The sequence below is a fragment of the Microcebus murinus genome, chromosome 3 (assembly GCF_040939455.1).
Source record: "Microcebus murinus isolate Inina chromosome 3, M.murinus_Inina_mat1.0, whole genome shotgun sequence".
Lineage (NCBI taxonomy): Eukaryota > Metazoa > Chordata > Mammalia > Primates > Cheirogaleidae > Microcebus > Microcebus murinus.
Window position 1 is genome coordinate 34,506,507 of NC_134106.1, and position 19,789 is coordinate 34,526,295.

The 19,789-nt window shown below is 38.1% G+C and overlaps 1 protein-coding gene across 1 annotated transcript in view; it reads right to left on the bottom strand.

Annotated features, from left to right (window-relative positions):
- Nucleotides 1–12,635: 12,635 nt before the first annotated feature.
- The window catches only part of KCNG3 (potassium voltage-gated channel modifier subfamily G member 3), a 45,136-nt gene continuing 37,982 nt past the window's right edge, over nt 12,636–19,789 (bottom strand). Inside the window, exon 2 of the mRNA XM_012756635.2 lies at nt 12,636–16,477. Within this exon, the coding sequence (XP_012612089.1) occupies nt 15,832–16,477 (646 nt within the window). The 3' untranslated portion in view covers nt 12,636–15,831. The remainder of the gene's footprint in view (nt 16,478–19,789) is intronic.

A 19,789-nucleotide genomic window follows, 5' to 3' on the forward strand; every position in this document is an offset into this window, starting at 1 on the left:
AGAGGAAGAAAATAAAGCAACTGATGACAGCAACTTGTTACCATGATAAGGAAGTATGTGCTTATTTTTTCTCTTCCTGCTTTCTATAGTGTCTAGTATGTGGATTATGCTATTTTGATGCATTTTTAAAAATAAACTCATTTTTAAGATGTGTGCACTGTCTCTCAGCTAGCTCCAATGAAAACAACTTGCTGCCCAAGTAAAGTCAACATCAAGTTCCACTCTCCCCAGACCCCTCTGCCTCCTCAAGACCCCCACCTTGAGCACCACAAATTATTCAGGACTTGGCAGAGTAGAAAGGCTTACTTCAACATTTTCAGCCGACTAAAGGACCACCCACACACCAAAAAATGCCTTGGCCTTGAAAAGGTTACAATGCTCTTGTAGCCCAGTGCCAAAACCCATTTTTGGCCAAACATTCATCAGAACCTCACTGTATTCACACAGCCTGAACACAGATGAAGAGGTACTTTGACAGCCCTAGCCTAAGATTGATAGGGCACAGAGATGATGGGACATCTGACTGATATATCTATCACCTTGTCAGTTTGAGACATCAGTGAAAGATGGGGTGGGGGAGGGACTTAGAAAATTCCCCTCTCCTTTTCTTTTTCTTTTTTTTTTTTTTACCAAAACATTAATTATCTTTTCAAGTATCTAAAAGTTCAACCATGCACACTGGCTTATAATTCTTTTAAATCTGTGAAAAATAATCCAACCATATAATGTTCAGTCTGACATTTGCTATTATTTTTCCTTAAAAGAAAACAAAAACCAGATTAGTTCCAAAAATAAAATATAAAGAAAAACTCAGATGAGAAGCAAACCCTGTGGCTTAGAAATCATTACTCTGATTAACAGCACATAAGTGTTACCTGACGAATGGATTCCTATCTTAAATGCAATTATCACAAATTTCTTGTGCTTCCCCACTGTTTTTATAGTTTATGCCCAGCTCTTGAAGCAACAACTTTAACAGCAATAAATCAAAGGAAACCTCTCCCTGGAACATGGGCAGACTGCTTCACATCTAGCCAGCAGAGACCCTGGAGGGAAATGTTAGGCCTTGGCTCAACAGCTGTCCAGCAAGGCACCTGCTTCTCTGCCCTCAGAAATCCTTGCATCCACTCCTGAAGGGGTGATCTTCACAACTGAGCCCATCACCAGTGCCTGCTGAGATGTAGGGCAAGAATGTCAAATCCAGAGTCACTTCCTCCAAGAAGTGGGGGTGGGGGAGAGAAGAAAGGTGAAGGATGAGGGGAAAAGGAGGACAGTCACTTGTCCTTTTCAATAGGAGAAATGAAAGGGTCTGGCAGGCATTTCTGTCACTGAGAACATACTGTAAACAAGCACCAGCATACATTATAGAAAGTACAATTTCAGGTTGGGTGCGGTGGCCCATGCCTGTAATCCTAGCACTGTGGGAGGCCAAGGTGGGAGGATCGCTTGAGCTCAGGAGTTCAAGACCAGCCTGAGCAAGAGCAAGACCCTATCTCTACTCAAAATAGAAAACATTAGCCAGGTGTTGTGGTGTGCACCTGTAGTCCCAGCTACTTGGGAGGCTGAGGCAAGAGGATCACTTGAGCCCAGGAGTTTGAGGTTGAAATAAGCTATGATGACAGCACTGCATTCTAGCCTGGAGGACAAATGGAGACTCTTGTATCCAAAAAAGAAAAAGAAAAAAAAAGAAGAAGGTACAATTTCCAAGATTTTTGATTCAACTCAACACATATTACATGCTTAGGTATACTCATCATCATCACCTGGAAACTTACCTCATGTAGATTAATTATTTCTTACCATAGAGAAAAGAAGTAGTTAAAAGGGAGAGAAAAAGAGAATATGAAAGTAGGTCAGAAAGGATCAAATGATTGACTCAAGACCACCCAACCAACAGAGGCACTGTCACAGCCAGGAGACACCTTTTGTGCTTCATCCACCTGTTGTTTATTGCAAAGAAAAGTTTTGGTTCAGAACAAAAGGGAAATGAGTCCACCAAGAATGAACTGCTGCACACCAGTTGATGAAGTCAACTCAACAGATAGTAACATGTATTTAGTAGCAGGTGTAGGTGGTTCTCAAAGTCAAAATTTATTAACTATTCAAATGTTCAAGCTGTACATAATTTTTTTCAGATATGCATACAACATATTTGTATCATAACAAAGTAAATTTTTTATAAAATATTATTTCCTTAAGGACTGAAGATGCTAAAAAGCTTCAACCATGAATTAATTAAATATTTGATGCACAGGTACTATGAAAGATCTTACATAAATATGTAACACAACTGAGTAAGAAAAACTATGACTCAAATGATTGCATACTTTACTAATCCCATATTAAAGTAGAAAACAAAATTATGTCACATAAATTGAGCTGATTTCTAAGAATCTTTTAATTAGAAGATAAAATCTATGTTCATTTAACCCATCATTCCTAAAAGAGCTACCAAACAATATAATTATTACCTTAAATCCCCAAACTACAATACAATCTTTACTATCTAAATGATCTTCTGTTGGTTGATACAGTACATCTGATCTCCCCATAACATATCCAGCAGCCATTAATGATGACAATTAACAGTAGTTATGTGTACACAGGAGAAGTAATAAAACTGGCCACACACATATTTGAATAACGATTCCCATTGACAGTAGGGTCGATAAAAATACTCATTAAAACCAATATGTATTTTATCTGTGTATCTTTAGCAGTAAAAGCCAAACAACTCACACATTATTAATTTTTCCATAAAATCTTTACATGTCAAAATACTTTTTAATCCAGGTTCAAATAATTAATAATGAAAAGACATTTCAACTTCTTTCTTACTTCCATTTTATCAGGCCCGCCTTCATAGGTGCACAGAAAGATGCATAACCGAAATGACAATTTGACCAGAGACTGGTTGCGAGACAGTAGTGCTCTATTTTAAGGCAAGTATCTTTATCACATACATACATAGCAATTTATCTGTCGGTGAATTTTATCAAATGACAGTGCCAAACAAGAAACTGAGGTATAACTTTACTCAATGTAAGTACAAATGTCAGAAAGTGTAAAGACATTCTCAGTGTGCGTCATGTATTTCACCCATAACTAAATACAGAACTCTTCTCAAAGTTCTTATAGGCCCAGAAATACCCGAGATTCTCAATTCTAGAAAAAATACTAGAAATTAAGTACTCTAATATCTTTGCAATAAGGCTCTCCACATAAGGCTACCTTTGATGTAAGGCTACTTTGACTTAGTTTCTGAAAACAGCAAAAATGTGCACCAAAATTCAAGGTATTCTGAACTAAAGAAAGAGGCCTTGGTCTCATGAGGGATAGTGAGGTGATTAGTTTACTGATCAAAATTAAACTTAAGCTAAAATCAAATTTAAAATGCATCAAATTAAAAACTTTCCCTATGATTTTTCAACATAAAACTGAACTATCATGATATAAAAATGGTTGAATGTATAACCATTTTTTTAGTGCAAAACAGACACACATTCATCTTTATATAAATAAACAGAATATAATCCATAACTTGATATTCATAATATATTTTAAAAATCTACATTCTATGACCTTTACAAAAGTAAACCTATTCTTTACTTTCAAGTTAAAAATGACCTGACAGTTTATCTTTGGAGATTTCCAGTCAATGGCTTTCTAAAATGAAGGATAATACAAATCTAAGTCACAGGCCATTTGGTTCATTAACATGTAAGCCATCAGTTTGGGACCCCAAAAGGGAAAAATGATTGATACTACATAAACTGAAAAAAATGTACCCCAAATTTATGCTCTAGTCCAAAGACCTAAAATATCTATGTATTTTTAATTATTGAACAGTTTGATACAATGACATTCAGTGAAAAAAATATGTGTTCATGTTCAAAATGTTTTCCTTAAAATGAAACGGACAGCCTTTATTATGCTCAAATAGAAACTAATGACAAGGTAGATTTTTTTTTACAGTTTGACAATTACTGCACTCATTTCCTCTACCAAACTCTCAGTGACATTAAGAGAAAAAAATTCTAATTATTTTCACCTAATAATTTAATCAAGTGCTCTAGAAAAAATTTCATCTAAAGGGAAGTTTGGCAGGAATTGCTTATTAAATTTCCAAATTAGATCAAAAGAAGGGAAACAAAATGGGATTCAAAAAATTAGACTACCTAGCTGAATAAATAATAACAGTAAACATGAAAACAGCTGCATGCTGAGTAACCAGAAAGATCCACAACCTAAATTCCACTTCCACAGTGATGTCAGGTGTCATTTGGTTGTGGGGTCTCCTGCTGACTCCTATGGGAAGGGTACGAAGCTCCCTAGAGTGTTCACTGGTGCCAGTCTCGCAGAGTTGCTCCTTTGCAAAAATGTCCTAATGGCTGGGGGCTGGGGAGAGGATCTCTAAGTGTAAGTACCAAGTTAAATGCTCCTTTATTTGAAGAGATCTAGAAATCCGCGTGTTTAGTAATCATCCCAACACGCCACAGGCTTCAATTCAAACACTAGCCTTTCCAGAGACAGCCACAAATCAGCCACAGCTTCAGCCCAGGGAACGAACGACTCACCTGTTATAACTCTGGCTAATCACAACAGCAATTTGAGCTTTGAGTAAAATTCATTTTCTGCTCTTCAGTATATCAGACAGGTCAATCACTGTGACACCTAGGCACTTGCTACTTCGTACTCATGTTGTGTCCAATCAGCAAAATGTCATCATTTTGTAGGCCAAGGTTCGGCTCTGCACAAGTGCTGTAATATGGCCCACAGAAAGTGAAAAAAATGTACCCCAAATATATGTGGGTACACACTTTTTGTGGGCCATATTACAGCACTTCCAACTTCTAAGGAAAACTGCCCTGCCCATGGCAACCTCCCCACCCCAGAAAGACTGCTTCCCCCAAGCCAAGGGAAACTGGCTTGGAAAACCTCTCCCTAACCTGGGAGATGGTAAGACTAAGCTAATGCTACTCTGTAACCTGAGCAGGGAAAGTAGAAAGAGAATCGACCCGTGGGACCCCAAGTGGAGAAAATACTGGAAGAGAATGAGAGATGCCATGCAGGTGAGAGTGATGCCAACCTGGATGCCAGACCCAGAGAGGTAGGAAAAGAGAGATGAGAACTACCAGGCTCAGCCAGGCAGCTGCTATTATGTCCCTATAATAAACACCTCAGCAACCTCTGTGTTTTCCTGTAACGAATGAACCTACAAATACAGCAAGAAAAATATATTTATAAGAGACTTCCAGCTATAAATTTTTTCTCTAAGCAAATTTGGTTTATTAAGATGATCAACTAGGGTCATAGATTTGTTTTCAGAATATTCAAAAGTATTAAGCAAAAATAAAAGAATTATAAAACATTAGCACATTATTTTTTATGAAAAAGTTGCCATAATTTGCATTATTCTCAATTTTACGAACTGTAGCCATTATTCAAACATTCAATGACTAGTTAATGGGATCGTGCTATTCCTAAGAATAGTTGTTATGAATAGTATTGAATACACTTATTTTACAGTTATAGCAAAGTACACCTCTCTTTGAAAGCTTATTTTCCTAAACATTTTTAACAAATATGTAACATTACAAATGTGGTATACCCAAAATCTTGGATTATAACTCCATTAAGTTTGATATCCACATTTGCATTGAAGATTATTAATATTTGCCTAGCACATTCATAAGATTTATTTAAAATGTAACCATTAAGCAAAGGCCTTTAAGGCTTATGTATAAAATTAAAGAACTGTACGAATTCAGTCAGATACTACATTAACAATATTACTCATGAAAATGCCAGTGGGGCTCTATCCATTAAAAATTAGTCAAACTGGAAAACTTGCAAGTGAGCTTCCAACCACTTAGGGAAGTATTGTTTACATATAATACTGAGCTTTTCCTCCACTTATTTTACTAACATAATTCCCTAAAGGAATTTCACAATCATTATATTCATGACAACGAATTACATTAAAAATTTTGGATCCCTGTTTGGTGGCTCACACCTATAAAACCAGCACTTTGGGAGGCTAAGATGATGGCAGGATTGCTTGAGGCCAGGAGTTCGAGAACAGCCTTGGCAACATAGCAAGACCCCCGTCTGTACAAAAAAAATTTTAAAATTAGCCTGGTGTGATTATGTAGTCCCAGCTACTCAGGAGGCTGAGAGGTGGGAGGAGGCTAGCTCAAGCCCCACATTGTGAGGTTACAGTGAGCTATGATCGGACCACTGTACTCCAGCCTGGGAGACAGAGCAAGACCCTATAAATAAATAAACTTTTTTAGTTTTTAAAAATTAAAAATTAAAAAATCTGGGCTTAGTATTTGTGTAAAGGACCCTCGGGTTAAACCAAAGAATGGGTTTTTAGAGTAGAACAGGAGCAGTTTTTTTCCATGTACAAGGATCTCTTCGAGGGTATCTGCCTGGGTGAGGCTAGCTGGTGGTCATCTCTGTGTACCCCACGGGACCCAGCACAGCAGTGACACTGATTAACTGATTAGGCAAATGCTCCTACTATGTGCATACCAAGAATAAAAAAAAATTTCCCAGGGCAATGCTATAGGCTAATTAACTATCAAGTTTTGATTTTGTCATACCTTCTTCTTCATCCCAGTAATTCAGTGATAATTGCACTTCCTATAAGTACTATGAAAAGAGGCAGACTTAAACACTGCTCGGAAGCCCAATTCCAGGAAGCTCAGACAGGCTCCCTGATACTCAGGCTCTCCTACCTCGGTCTCCCCAAGAGAGGTAGAAGAGAACTGAAATATCTCTAACATTGACCATCCAATGAGACAGAGATGTTTTAACCACATCCTCTTGCCTTCTCCCAGGACTTCTGGAATATCTGAGTTTGAGAAGCACAGGTCAGGTAACAAAGAGGCATTAAAATAAACTAACCAACGGAAACAAATCATTTCACATCTCTTATGTCTGTGTGTCTACGTATCTCCAGGCAAGAGAAAATAAACTCAAATTAACTTGAGTTAATGAAGAGAATCAGTTTAATAGACTTAGAAACCATTAAATGTATATCAGTTGAAGAACTGTTTAAAAACCATCAACAAGCACTTCTATGGCTTTAACTTGATTAGTATCTTGTAGAGATTTAAAAACTCACTTCAACAAAATTTAAGTAAATCCTGGCATAGACAATACAACAACTCAATTCACAACAAAATCTGTCTCTTCATTAAAACACATTGTTAGGTGCCAACACCCCTTCATGATAAAAAATACTCAACAAACCAGGAATAGAAGGAAACTTCCTCAACCTGATAAAGGGAATCTATGGAAAAACCCACAGCTAACATCATACTTAATGATGAAAACTAGAACTTTTCCCCCAAGATAAGGAATAGGGCCAGGGTGTCCACTCCTATGTAACATTGCAATGCAAGTTCTAACGGGAGTGGAAGAGAGTGTAAGAGAAAGAAATAAAAGGTATCCAGATTGGAGAGAAAGAAGTAAAACTATCTCTATTCGCGGATGGCATGATTGGGACACTCTTCTTCTTCCCTTAAACATCAGAACTCCTGGCTCTTTGGACTTTGGACTTCAGGACTTACACCAGCAATCCTCCCGCCCCCACCACTCCAAGGTCTCAGGCCTTCAGCCTTGGACTAAGAATCACGCCATCAGCTTCTCTGGTTTTGAGGCTTTGGGACTTGGCCTGAGCCACGCTTCTGGCATTCCGGGTCTCCGGCTTGAAGACAACCTATTGTGGGACTTCTCAGCTTCCACAATCATGAGTCAATCCCTCTAGTAAATCCCCTCTTATATATGTATATCTATACATTTTCTATTGGTCTGTCTCCCTGGAGAATCCTGACTAAAATAGCAAGGTTGCAGGATATAAGATCAATACTTAAAAATGAGTTGTATTTCTATACACTAGCAATACACAATCTGGAAAAGAAACTAAGAAAACAATTCCATTTATAATAGTGTCAAAAAGAACAAAATACATGGGAATAGATTAAACCAAAGAAGTATAATACTTGTATGATGAAAACTATAAAACACTGTTGAAAGAAATTAAAGAAAATCTAAGTAAATGGAAAGATAGTCCATGTTCATGGATTGGAAGACTTAATATTGTTAGGATGATAATATTACTCTAATTGATCTACAGATTCAATGCCATCCCCATCAAAATTCTAACTGCCTCTTTTGCAGAAATGGACCTGCCAATACTAAAATTCATATAGAAATGAAAGGGACCCAGAATAGCCAAAACAATCTTAAAAATTAGGAGGGACTCATACTTCCTGATTTCCAAACTTACTACAAAATTACAATCTCCTGTGTGGTTCTGGCACAAGAATTGACATAAAGATCACTGGAATAGAATTGAAAATCCAGAAATAAATCCACATCTATAGTTAATTGATTGTTGACAACAGTGCCAATTCTATTAAGTGAGGAAAGAATATTTTTTCCAACAACTGGATAATCACATGCAAAAGAATGAAATTGGACTCCTACCTCACATCATATATAAAAGGTAACTCAAACTGCATCAGAGACCTAAAGGTAAGAGCTAATACTATAAAATTCTTAGGAGGTAACATAGCAGTACATCTTCATGATCTTGAGTTTCTTAGATATGACACCAAAAGCACAAGAAACAAGAAAAAATAGATAAATTGTAGTGAATCAAAATTTAAAATTTGGTCTGGGTATGGTGGCTCATGCCTATAATCCTAGCACTCTGGAAGGCCAAGGCAGGAGGATCACTTGAGGTCAGGAGTTCAAGACCAGCCTAAGCAAGAGTGAGACCCCATCTCTACTAAAAATAGAAAAAATCAGCCGGCCAACTAGAAATAGAAACAAAAAATTAGCTGGGCATTGTGGCGAGTGCTTGTAGTCCCAGCTACTTGGGAGGCTGAGGCAGGAGGATCATTTGAGCCCAGGAGTTTGAGATTGCTGTGAGCTAGGCTGACACCATGGCACTCTAGCCTGGGCAACAGAGGGAGACTCTGTCCCCACCCCACCAAAAAAAATTTAAAGTTTGTGTGCTGCAAATGAAACCACTAAGTAAATGAAAAGACAACCCTTAGAATTACGGACAATATCTGCAAATCATAAGGGTCTAGAATTCAGAATATATAAACATCTCTTACAATTCAATAATAAATAAACAAATAATCCAATTTTTTTATGAGCTAAGGATTTAAACAGACTTTTTTTCCAAAGAACTTACAAAAATGACTAATAAATAGATGAAAAGATGCTCAACATCATAAGTAACTAGGGAAATGCAAATCAAAACCACAGGGTAATACCACTCATACCCACTAAGTAGGCTATCACTTTTGAAAAGAAAAATAAGTGTTGGGGAGAATATGGAGACATTGAAACCCTTAAACGTTGCTGGTAAAAATGTCAAATGGTTTAACAAATGGTTTTATAATGGTTTATAAAAAAGTTTGACAGCTCCTCAAAAAGTTAAACATTACCATTCGACCAGGCAATTTCATTCCTAAGTATGTATTCAAGAGAAAAAAAACCCAATGTCCACACAATAACTTGTACATGAATAGTCATAGCAGCATTATTCATAACAGCCAAAAAGTGTAAACAACCCAAATGTCTATCAACTGATGGATAAACAAAATATGGTCTATCCCTGCAATGGAATACTATTCGGCCATAAAAAGGAACGATGTGCTGATTCATGCTATTAAATACAAGATGGATGAACCCTAAAAACATTATACCAAGTGGAAGAAGCCAGACACAAAGACCACAAAGTGTATGATTCCATTTATATAAAATGTCCAGAATAGGCAAATCCATACAAAGAGAAACTAGATTAGTGGTTGCCACGGGATGGGTGGAGTGGGAATGGGAAGTGACTGCTAATGGGTGCAGGGTATGTGAAAATGTTCTGGAGCTAGATAATGGTGGTGGTTGTACAGTTCTGTGAATATACTAAAAATCAAAGGACTGTACATTTGTAAATGACAAATTTTATAATAAGTGAATTATATCTCGATTTTTTTAAAAAATGCATTGTTAAGACCACCCCATATTTATTTAGTTCCATTTTGTAAATTCCATAATTACTCTTCTCAAATAGCCTAAAGTTGTCTAGAGAGCCACAGTGCCAGCAACACTGACTGGTCAATTTAGTCAAATATACAGTGACTATTCCTCATTTTTCTCCCTAGCCACTCAACTAACTACCTCTCAGCACAGTGAAGACATGCTTAATAACTCACTTCTGTGGGATTAAACAGAATAGGATGCGAGTCACTCAACTGAGAGAGGGCAAGTCAGTAAAGATGTAGACCAGGAAATAAATAGAAAGAAGGTATCCATCTATCCTCCCCAGTTACTCCTTAGGAAACTTTTGTGGGGACCAGGAAACTATACCTTAGTTGACAAAAATCCTCATTTTTAAGTCAAATGTTATTCCAATTTCTCAAATCTGATTTCATACATATCAGCTTTTTAATTATTTGATCTAGTTTTGACCCCTAGGCAGGTATGCCCTTCTCAAGAGACCTCAGTGCATAAAAAAACAAAATCTAAAAAATATCTACTTCAGGGGATGATAACACAAAGCACAAGAGAAGGATGACTCACAGGTTATAGAATTCCCTAATTGAGTTCCTGTACACATCTATCATTGTGTATATAAAATACAAAGCTGGGGCCAGGCATGGTGACTCACGCCTGTAATCCTAGCACTCTGGGAGATCAAGGCGGGAGGATCACTTGAGCTCAGGGGTTCAAGACCAGCCTGAGCAAGAGTGAGATCTCATCTCTACCAAAAAGGAAGGAAAGAAAAGAAACCAAGCCAGGCGTTATTACACACGCCTGTAGTCCCAGCTACAGAGAGGCCGAGGCAGAAGGATCGCTTAGAGCCCAGGAGTTGGAGTTTGCAGTTAGCTACAATAGACACCACTGCACTCTACCTACAGTGGCACAGTAAGACTTTGTCTCAAGAAAAGGCAACTGACTACCCATCGTGACAATCTCCTACTATATATACATATATAAAGGAAGACAATTAAAAAAACACACACGCCATATGAAAGAGTGCTGAACAAACAGAGAAGTGTATGCAACCTTCTTTGAACAAAATGGAACCTTTCCAGAACATTCCATTAAAGCTTCAACCCATGTTACTTCCTATTCAGTTATGACATTTCTCAGCCTGGTTCTTCTAAATAATGCAATGATAACTATGAAATACCTGTACTTATTTGTATAATATGAGAACAGGTGCACAATTGTTTTGTAACTTAAAAATTCTATTGAAAATCTGAATTCCCTCTGCACTGGTCCCGAGCCCTCCTTCCTGACAACTAAGGCTTCTAAAAGCAACATTTGCTTTTTAATTCAATCTACAAAAAGATGGAGGACTCCAAAGTTCTAAATAAAATATTTTCAAAAGAAATCCTTCATGCTTTCTGGGTTTTGTTTTTTTTGTCTTATATATTTTTTACTAATTTTTTCTCTATATTTTTAGTTGGCCAATTAATTTCTTTCTATTTTTAGTAGAGACAAGGTCTTGCTCTTGCTCAGGCTGGTTTTGAACTCCTGACCTTGAGTGATCCTCCCACCTTGGTCTCCCAGAGTACTAGGAGTACAGGTGTGAGCCACCAAACTCGGCCCCTTCATGCTTTCTGATGTGAAATTTAAAAAAGGGAAGTATATGCAAAGAGTACTGAACAAAAAGTCTAGAAATCAGGTTTCTGGGGCTTAACCTGAGACTGGAATGACTGTGGGTAAATCACAACCCACGGGAGCAGAGTTCCCTGGTTGCTAACATTTGGATAGGACAAAGGGCATACGACTGGGGCAAGGTAGACCAGAACGTCTCCAGCACCCCTTTAGTTCCAATTTCAAACGACTATATAAAATATTTAGACCATGTTTGATCGGATTGCCCACCATAACAGAATGCACATTTATGTAGGGTCAGAGGGCTCTGGAAATATTCTGTGAAACTATGCTTAAATTTGGAGTTACAGAAGTTAATAGTAAAACATAGCTAGGAACTTTCAGCATTTTATTTTTCATTTCTACAGAAAACAGGCAAAATAAGTTGCTTCTAGAAAATATCAAGCCAACAGAGAAAATTCTCCCAATACCAACATCCAATCTAACCTCATTCCTACCTCTCCTAGATCCCAGGACATCTGGACAAAAGTTTAAAAAGAGGAAATAATATTTTGACTTACTGACAGCCTTTGTGAAAGAACATATTTTAACACATTTAAGAAAGTAAGGCCGGGCGCTGTGGCTCACGCCTGTAATCCTAGCTCTTGGGAGGCCGAGGCGGGCGGATTGCTCAAGGTCAGGAGTTCAAAACCAGCCTGAGCAAGAGCGAGACCCCGTCTCTACTATAAATAGAAAGAAATTAATTGGCCACCTGATATATATATAAAAAATTAGCCGGGCATGGTGGCACATGCCTGTAGTCCCAGCTACTCGGGAGGCTGAGGCAGAAGGATCACTGGAGCCCAGGAGTTTGAGGTTGCTGTGAGCTAGGCTGACGCCACGGCACTCACTCTAGCCTGGACAACAAAGCGAGACTCTGTCTCAAAAAAAAAAAAAAAAAAGAAAAAAAAAAAGAAAGTAAGAACCCTTACAGGGTCTTTACAGGCTTAAAAAAAAAAAGAAAAAAAAAAAAAAAAGAAAGTAAGAACTTATGAATGTGTGGTTACAAGTAACTACTAAACACAAGAACAAATGCAACTGTTTCAACTAGCAACCTGCAATGACAATGCAGTAATAAAAGAAAAAGACAAAGCCTTGAATGGTTATATATGTTCACTTTCAAATATATTCCCTAATTTTGGTTTTCTAATGTTGACAAACCCCGTTTTACAGAATACAAAACAAGTTACATATAAGATCAAGTCACATAAGTCAGGTGTGACAAGATCAGAACAAAGACTCAGGCTTCCTCTTTCTTCTTTGGGTATTTTTGGGATAATATCTGACTTTCTGGTACTAATATAAATCCCAATTATAATATTTCTGTTGTGAAGACTTGAGTTAAAAGAAATATCTAAAAGTACAGCTCAAACAGAAGTGGTTCTTAGTGATTTTGTTTTTTAAAGCAGCAATGTTCATGGAAATGAACCAGAAAATGCTCTGTTCCTAAAAAACTATAACATCTACAGACAAAACTCTAATATATTTCTTTCACTTATGAATGAACTACTCTGTCTCATCATTTCCTTAATAAATAGGTAGCTGAACTGCCAATAGCATTTATCCAACATGCTTCTTTATGGAAATTGGTCCTATGAAAATTCTGGCATCACCAACAAGAGATTTCTCATTACCTAAGGGCTGCACAAAGTCTGTGTGTGTTCACACATGTGGCATATATATGCACAAGTGCCTTGCCTCTTCACACAGAAGTTTCTCCCCCCATATCAGTCAATAGTTTGTGTCCAAGTCTGTAATAAACACCATGGGGACATAAAGGTGTGTGCATAGAATAGGGTCCCAGCTTTCAAGATAGTTACGATTTACCTTGGGAGATAAGACATTCACATGAAGAGTTCCTGGTACCAGTGAAACTGATGGTTATATTTTTATTAGTAATATGGAGGTGCTATCACCTGCACATTATTTGCGTGAATCACAAAGCTTTAATCTAAATAGGTAAGAAAAAATAAATCATGCCATTTGTTCCAATTTTATTAAAATACAATAAACATACGATAAATAATAGAATTTATTTTGAGTACGTAAAAAGGAGCAGCACACCAATAGTGTAGGGAAGATAGGGTGAGATTTTTAATGGCCAAAATACCACATAAACTCAGGAAAGGAAATTAGAAAAAAGAAAAGAGTTTTGCTATTATTATTTCAGCATGACAATGACAAAGAAGTGTGGTTTCTCAAGGCTTTTCTCAACACCCAGAGGTATGTGAAGAATAAATTTCTGGGCTAGGTTTCTGGAGATCCAGATTTTGGCCCAATTCCTTCACAATCACATCCTCTCTTGCCCTGGTTTTCTACCTGTAATAGCCGAGGTTTGAACTAGATAATGGCTAATATTCCTTTAATGAACACTTACGGTAATCCTTTTCTTTGATAAATATATCCAGGTCCCATGTCCTACCTATCACTTCCCGACCCTTCTCTCTTCCACCCTTGATAAATTACAGTGTACAACATTAAATTATTCATGAATCTGTGACTTTAATTTTTATGTTTATATACTGACTTTTTATGGCAACCTGGATAAAAAAGCAAAATTCTAATTCCTATTGCTAAACTTTAGTACTAAACAATCATCACTTTTACACTATCTAGTCTAATAACCTAGCCAGATTAATATGGTATATTATTCAATATTGTTACAAAAAGTATTTTAGTGTAGCTTTGATTCACAATGGTAAAGATCAGATCAAATAATTATATATTCATTGCTTTTACCTGGCTTAAAACTGACTTTAGCTACATAGCAACTAAGAGTAGAGTAATATTTAATTTTTTCTTTTTACGATAATCCAGTGACAACACGTAAGTGTGACTTTGGTATTAAAAAGCTACATAAATATACTTCTCTACAAAGATGAGAGGGTGAAAAAAGGCTACATAAATATCCTTATATTTGGTAAGTCTTATTCAACCCATGGTGTTTGGGGGAAAAAGTTAAGAAGATAAATATGGGTTGTAATATTGAATAATATCAAACTATTTCTATTGAGTAATATCAAACTATTTCTATATTATCATTTTTATATTGGAAATATTCTTGTCTGGACATCTGAATGTTAGGACAATTATCATCTAGTAACAGCAATGAATTCAAATATTATTTAATAAAACGCTAAACAATACAAGCTCTCTTCAATTCTTAAAACTTTTCTGAATGTTTCAGTAAAGAGATATAAGAAATCCAAAATAAAAAAGGTGGCTGGGTGTGGTGGCTCATGCCTGTAATCCCAGCACTTTGGGAGACCAAGGCAGGAGAATCGCTTGAAGCCAGGAGTTCAAGACCAGCCTGAGCAACATAGCAAGCCCTCGTCTCTACAAAAATAAATAAAAATAAAAAGGAAAAGGGATAATATATTCAAGCTTCTATGAAGCTATATGATAAGGTGGATAATAGGCACAAAAATTAAGCAGAGAATTGAGAAGTATGCTGGAAAAGTTTTTCAAATACTATTCTGGCTTGTATCTAGCTCCATTATACAGTTTAAATTTTGGCCAAATTTTTAAAGTATTTGTTAAACAGTTCCTGCATGTGACATATGTTTCCAGGATACTTCTGACATTGATATGAGAAATTATAAAACATTTAGAAATGAAAATGTTACTCTCAAACAAAAAACAACACTATAAGTTCCAAAGCTTCTTCTGAATTCCTAAGATGGAAAAACATTTGGAAAATAGTACCTTTCAGTTTTAAAATGATCAAATAATGTACTTAAAAATAATGTGTAATTATTCAAGGCAAGGAGGAAACAAGTCTAAATAAAATAAGGTCCTAGAAACTGGGCACAGTGGCACACGCTTGTAATCCCAGCTACTCAGGAGGCTGAGGCTGAGGGAGGGTCACTTGAGCCCAGCCTGGGCAGTACAGCGAAATCCTGTCTCAGTAAAAAAATAAGGTCCTAAAGTTTGCTCTAGGAGTCATTACTTTTCCTTTGCAGTCTCAATTCTCTTTACTTTATAATAAGTAAATTGTTTTATCCCTTCAGCTGGGAAGGATAATTTTTACCCTACCAAGCTGATGACAGTGCCACTGCAGTGCCCACCCAGCAAGAAACACATGCATATGAAGCAGCGCCAACTCTTTCTATGAAGTGTGTGCAAGAATTGGTTTGCAATGCGTTAATTCAGGAACTCGGCGGAGAGGCTCCTACTATATCTAGCAGATCTAAATTTGAGCTCATGATAACATTGCACGAAGCTATGGTAGATAAAAGTGATTGGTAATGCCAATAGAACAATCCCGCTAACAACACAAACTCCTCCAAGAATTCTTCCAGGCACCGTGATAGGATACATATCGCCATAGCCAACTGTAGTCATAGAGATAATCACCCACCAGCAGGCAGCGGGGATGCTGGCGAAGTCCTTGTTGGATGTTTCCAGGTCCAACCCATGTTCAAGAAGCTGAGAAAGTGCACTAAAGATTGCCATGGCAACACAAATGAAGACAAGTAACATAACCATCTCTCGGTAGCAACGTTTGAGAGTCAAACCAAGTGTCTGGAGACCAATGAAGTGCCGGGCAAGCTTAATCACCCAAAAAATCCTCATCATTCTAAGCACCCTCAAGGTGACTCCAGCCCTCTGGAGTTGAGAGTTCTCGCCTGTAAACACTGTCATCAACACGGAGATGTAATACGGTGTGATTGCCAGTAAATCAATGATGTTCAGGGGTCTCTTGACAAACTCACACTTGTTTTTGGAGACGATGAACCTCACCACGCACTCTGCAGTGAACCAACCTATGCAGATAGCTTCAATTATCCTGGCAAGAGAACAAAAGAAGAATTGATCATTTTATTTTTAAGCATTTTAACAGCTCTTAGATTTCTTCAGATAGTACAACATTGACATACTAGTTCAGTTACTTTTCCAGAAAACATCAAGAACAGACAGTATTACCAACATCGGCAGACGCACCGGACGCAACAGAAGGACAAATCCGTTCCCATGAAAATTGATACCTGATAAAGTTAGTTACAATTGCATGATGTACCCTTAAAATGACTATTTTTTTTTTTTACTTGTCACTAATACTTTTTTAAATATCTCTTTCACCTGGTGGTTTGCAATTAGCTTATCCTCAGCTAGCCACGCTATACCATTTCACTTATTCTTGGAGGACAGTGGTTCTCAACTGTTATGTCAGGTATGAGGTGGGCCAGAAGGGTTTTGTTCCTACCTACGGTGAACATACTCAGGTTTTTTGATGACTTACTTCTTGGCAGTAGAGTAAAAAGGCAAAATCATTTCCTAAAATGTGACTTTTCTGTCTTTTTCAATAGACTTGTGTGGGGGAACCGGAAGCTGAGCCAGCTTTTCACCAGGGAAAACAGGCCGAGGACTCCCGCACTGGAGCAAAACAAACACTGGGGTTGTCCCACAGACAACTACTTTGTTTGTTTTCCAAAATTATTTTTACGCAGCATATATTTTAAAAATATAAGACCATATTTTACCTAGAGCAGTATTTGCCAACCTTTCCACATTACTACACACATGGGAAATGATAATATTTACACAGCACACTGGAGTCAGGGGGTAGGATTCTTGAAGAAGCCACCATCCTGGAGGCTCCGGCACCCCTGGCCCTTGCCCTTCATACTCCAAAGCTGAAGAAATCAAATTTCAACACACCAGTTAGGAAACCCAGACCTGGGGTGACAGGAAATTCAAAGGTAATTGTAAATTACTTTAACATTTTAAATTCCAAATTAAAAGTTTTAATTATGATGCCATCATTCATTTTTCTCCACGTAATTTTTTCTCACCACTGACCTAAACCCAAACATCAGAAATACAATGCAGAGAGAAGAAATCAGAGTAGCTGGAATGGAAGCAGGTGGGACCTCATTTTGGAAAGCATGACTCAAAGTGCGGGCCACAGAACACAAGTTGTACAAGATGATACTCAGGGAAATGAGTAAATACAAGTAGACATGTCTCCCTACTGTAGGGCTTTGTAGGACTGACAGGGTAACTGTTTTCATTTTATTTATTAACTTTTCTTTATTTTTGAATAGATATTGAATATGAACTATCAAATTCACATGATTTGAATCTAAAAGGTTAAATAATAATAATATAGAATACCCAGTCACCCAGTTCCCCTCCTTGGAGGCAACAATTCTTATTAGTTTCTTATGTATGTATATGAATCCCCTTTTACACAAACAGCATCATATTACATTAATTGTCCTGCCTCTTATTTATTTATTTTATCTTGGATATCATTCCAGGTCTGTAAACAGAAAGCTTCTTCATGGCCGGGCGCGGTGGCTCACGCCTGTAATCCTAGCTCTCTGGGAGGCCGAGGCGGGCGGATTGCTCGAGGTCAGGAGTTCAAAACCAGCCTGAGCAAGAGCGAGACCCTGTCTCTACTATAAATAGAAAGAAATTAATTGGCCAACTAATATATATATATACAAAAAATTAGCCGGGCATGGTGGCGAATGCCTGTAGTCCCAGCTACTTGGGAGGCTGAGGCAGCAGGATTGCTTGAGCCAGGAGTTTGAGGTTGCTGTGAGCTAGGCTGACGCCATGGCACTCACTCTAGCCTGGGCAACAAAGTGAGACTCTGTCTCAAAAAAAAAAAAAAAAAGAAAAAAGAAAGCTTCATTTCTTTTTCTTTTCCTTTTTTTTGGGGGGGGCGGGGGCAGAGTCTCACTCTATTGCCGTGGCGTCAGCCTAGCTCACAGCAACCTCAAACTCCTGGGCTCAAGCAATCCTTCTGCCCGAGTAGCTGGGACTACAGGCATGCGCCACCATGCCCAGCTAATTTTTTCTATATATTTTTAGTTGCTCCTCTAATTTCTATTTTTTTTTTTTTTTTTTGAGACAGAGTCTCGCTTTGTTGCCTAGGCTAGAGTGAGTGCCATGGCGTCAGCCTAGCTCATAGCAACCTCAAACTCCTGGGCTCAAGCAATCCTTCTGCCTCAGCCGCCCTAGTAGCTGGGACTACAGGCATGCGCCACCATGCCCGGCTAATTTTTTTATATATATATATATTAGTTGGCCAATTAATTTCTTTCTATTTATAGTAGAGACGGGGTCTTGCTCTTGCTCAGGCTGGTTTCGAACTCCTGACCTCGAGCAATCCGCCCGCCTCGGCCTCCCAGAGAGCTAGGATTACAGGCGTGAGCCACCCCGCCCAGCCCCTTTCTATTTTTAATAGAGACGGGGTCTCGCTCTTGCTCAGGCTGGTTTCGAACTCCTGACCTTGAGAGATCCACCTGCCTCAGCCTCCCAGAGTGCTAGGATTATAGGCGAGAGCCACTGCGCCTGGCCAAGAGCTTCCTCATTTCTTAAACATGGTGACACACGTGTTCCACTGAATGTTTGCACTGTGACTTATTTAGCCAGTCTACTTGATGAGCATTTGGGTAGTTTCCCATCTCTGTCAAAACAATGATGCAATGAATATTCTTATTTCTACATCATTTCACACATGTGCAAGCATATCTGAAGAATAAATCCCAGACTTGGAATTCCTAGGTCAAAGGAGACATATACTTGTAATGCTGATGATAGATCTTGCCAAACTACCCCCATGGAGGCGGTACTAAATTACCCTCCCACCAGCAATGTATGGCAGTGTCTATTCCCCACAGCCTCACCTGCGTAAAGTGTTACTGAACTTGAAGGTCTCTGCTATTCTAATAGATGAAAAAAACACCTACTGTGAACGATGTTGAGCATCTTTTCACATATGTAAGGGCCTGCTCTGCAAGCTATGTCCTTTGCTCAACAAGGCCTTGAATCAGCTCAGATACATTTTTGAATCCTTCAGGGTCTGCAGAGCCTCACATTTGGAAACTGTTCCAGAGCCTTTGCCTATACGTTTGTTTGTAGCATAGTTCGACAAACTACAGCCTGTGGCCTAAATCCTTCCGACTGCCCATTTTTTTGTATGGCATGCAACCTCAGAATGATTTTTACATTTTTTCCCCCATCCTTTCCCATTGGTTTGAAATGCTGGCCTTTGTCATACATTAAATCACCAAACAGGCAGGGCGCGGTGGCTCACGCCTGTAATCCTTGCACTCTGGGAGGCCGAGGTGGGCAGATTGCTCGAGGT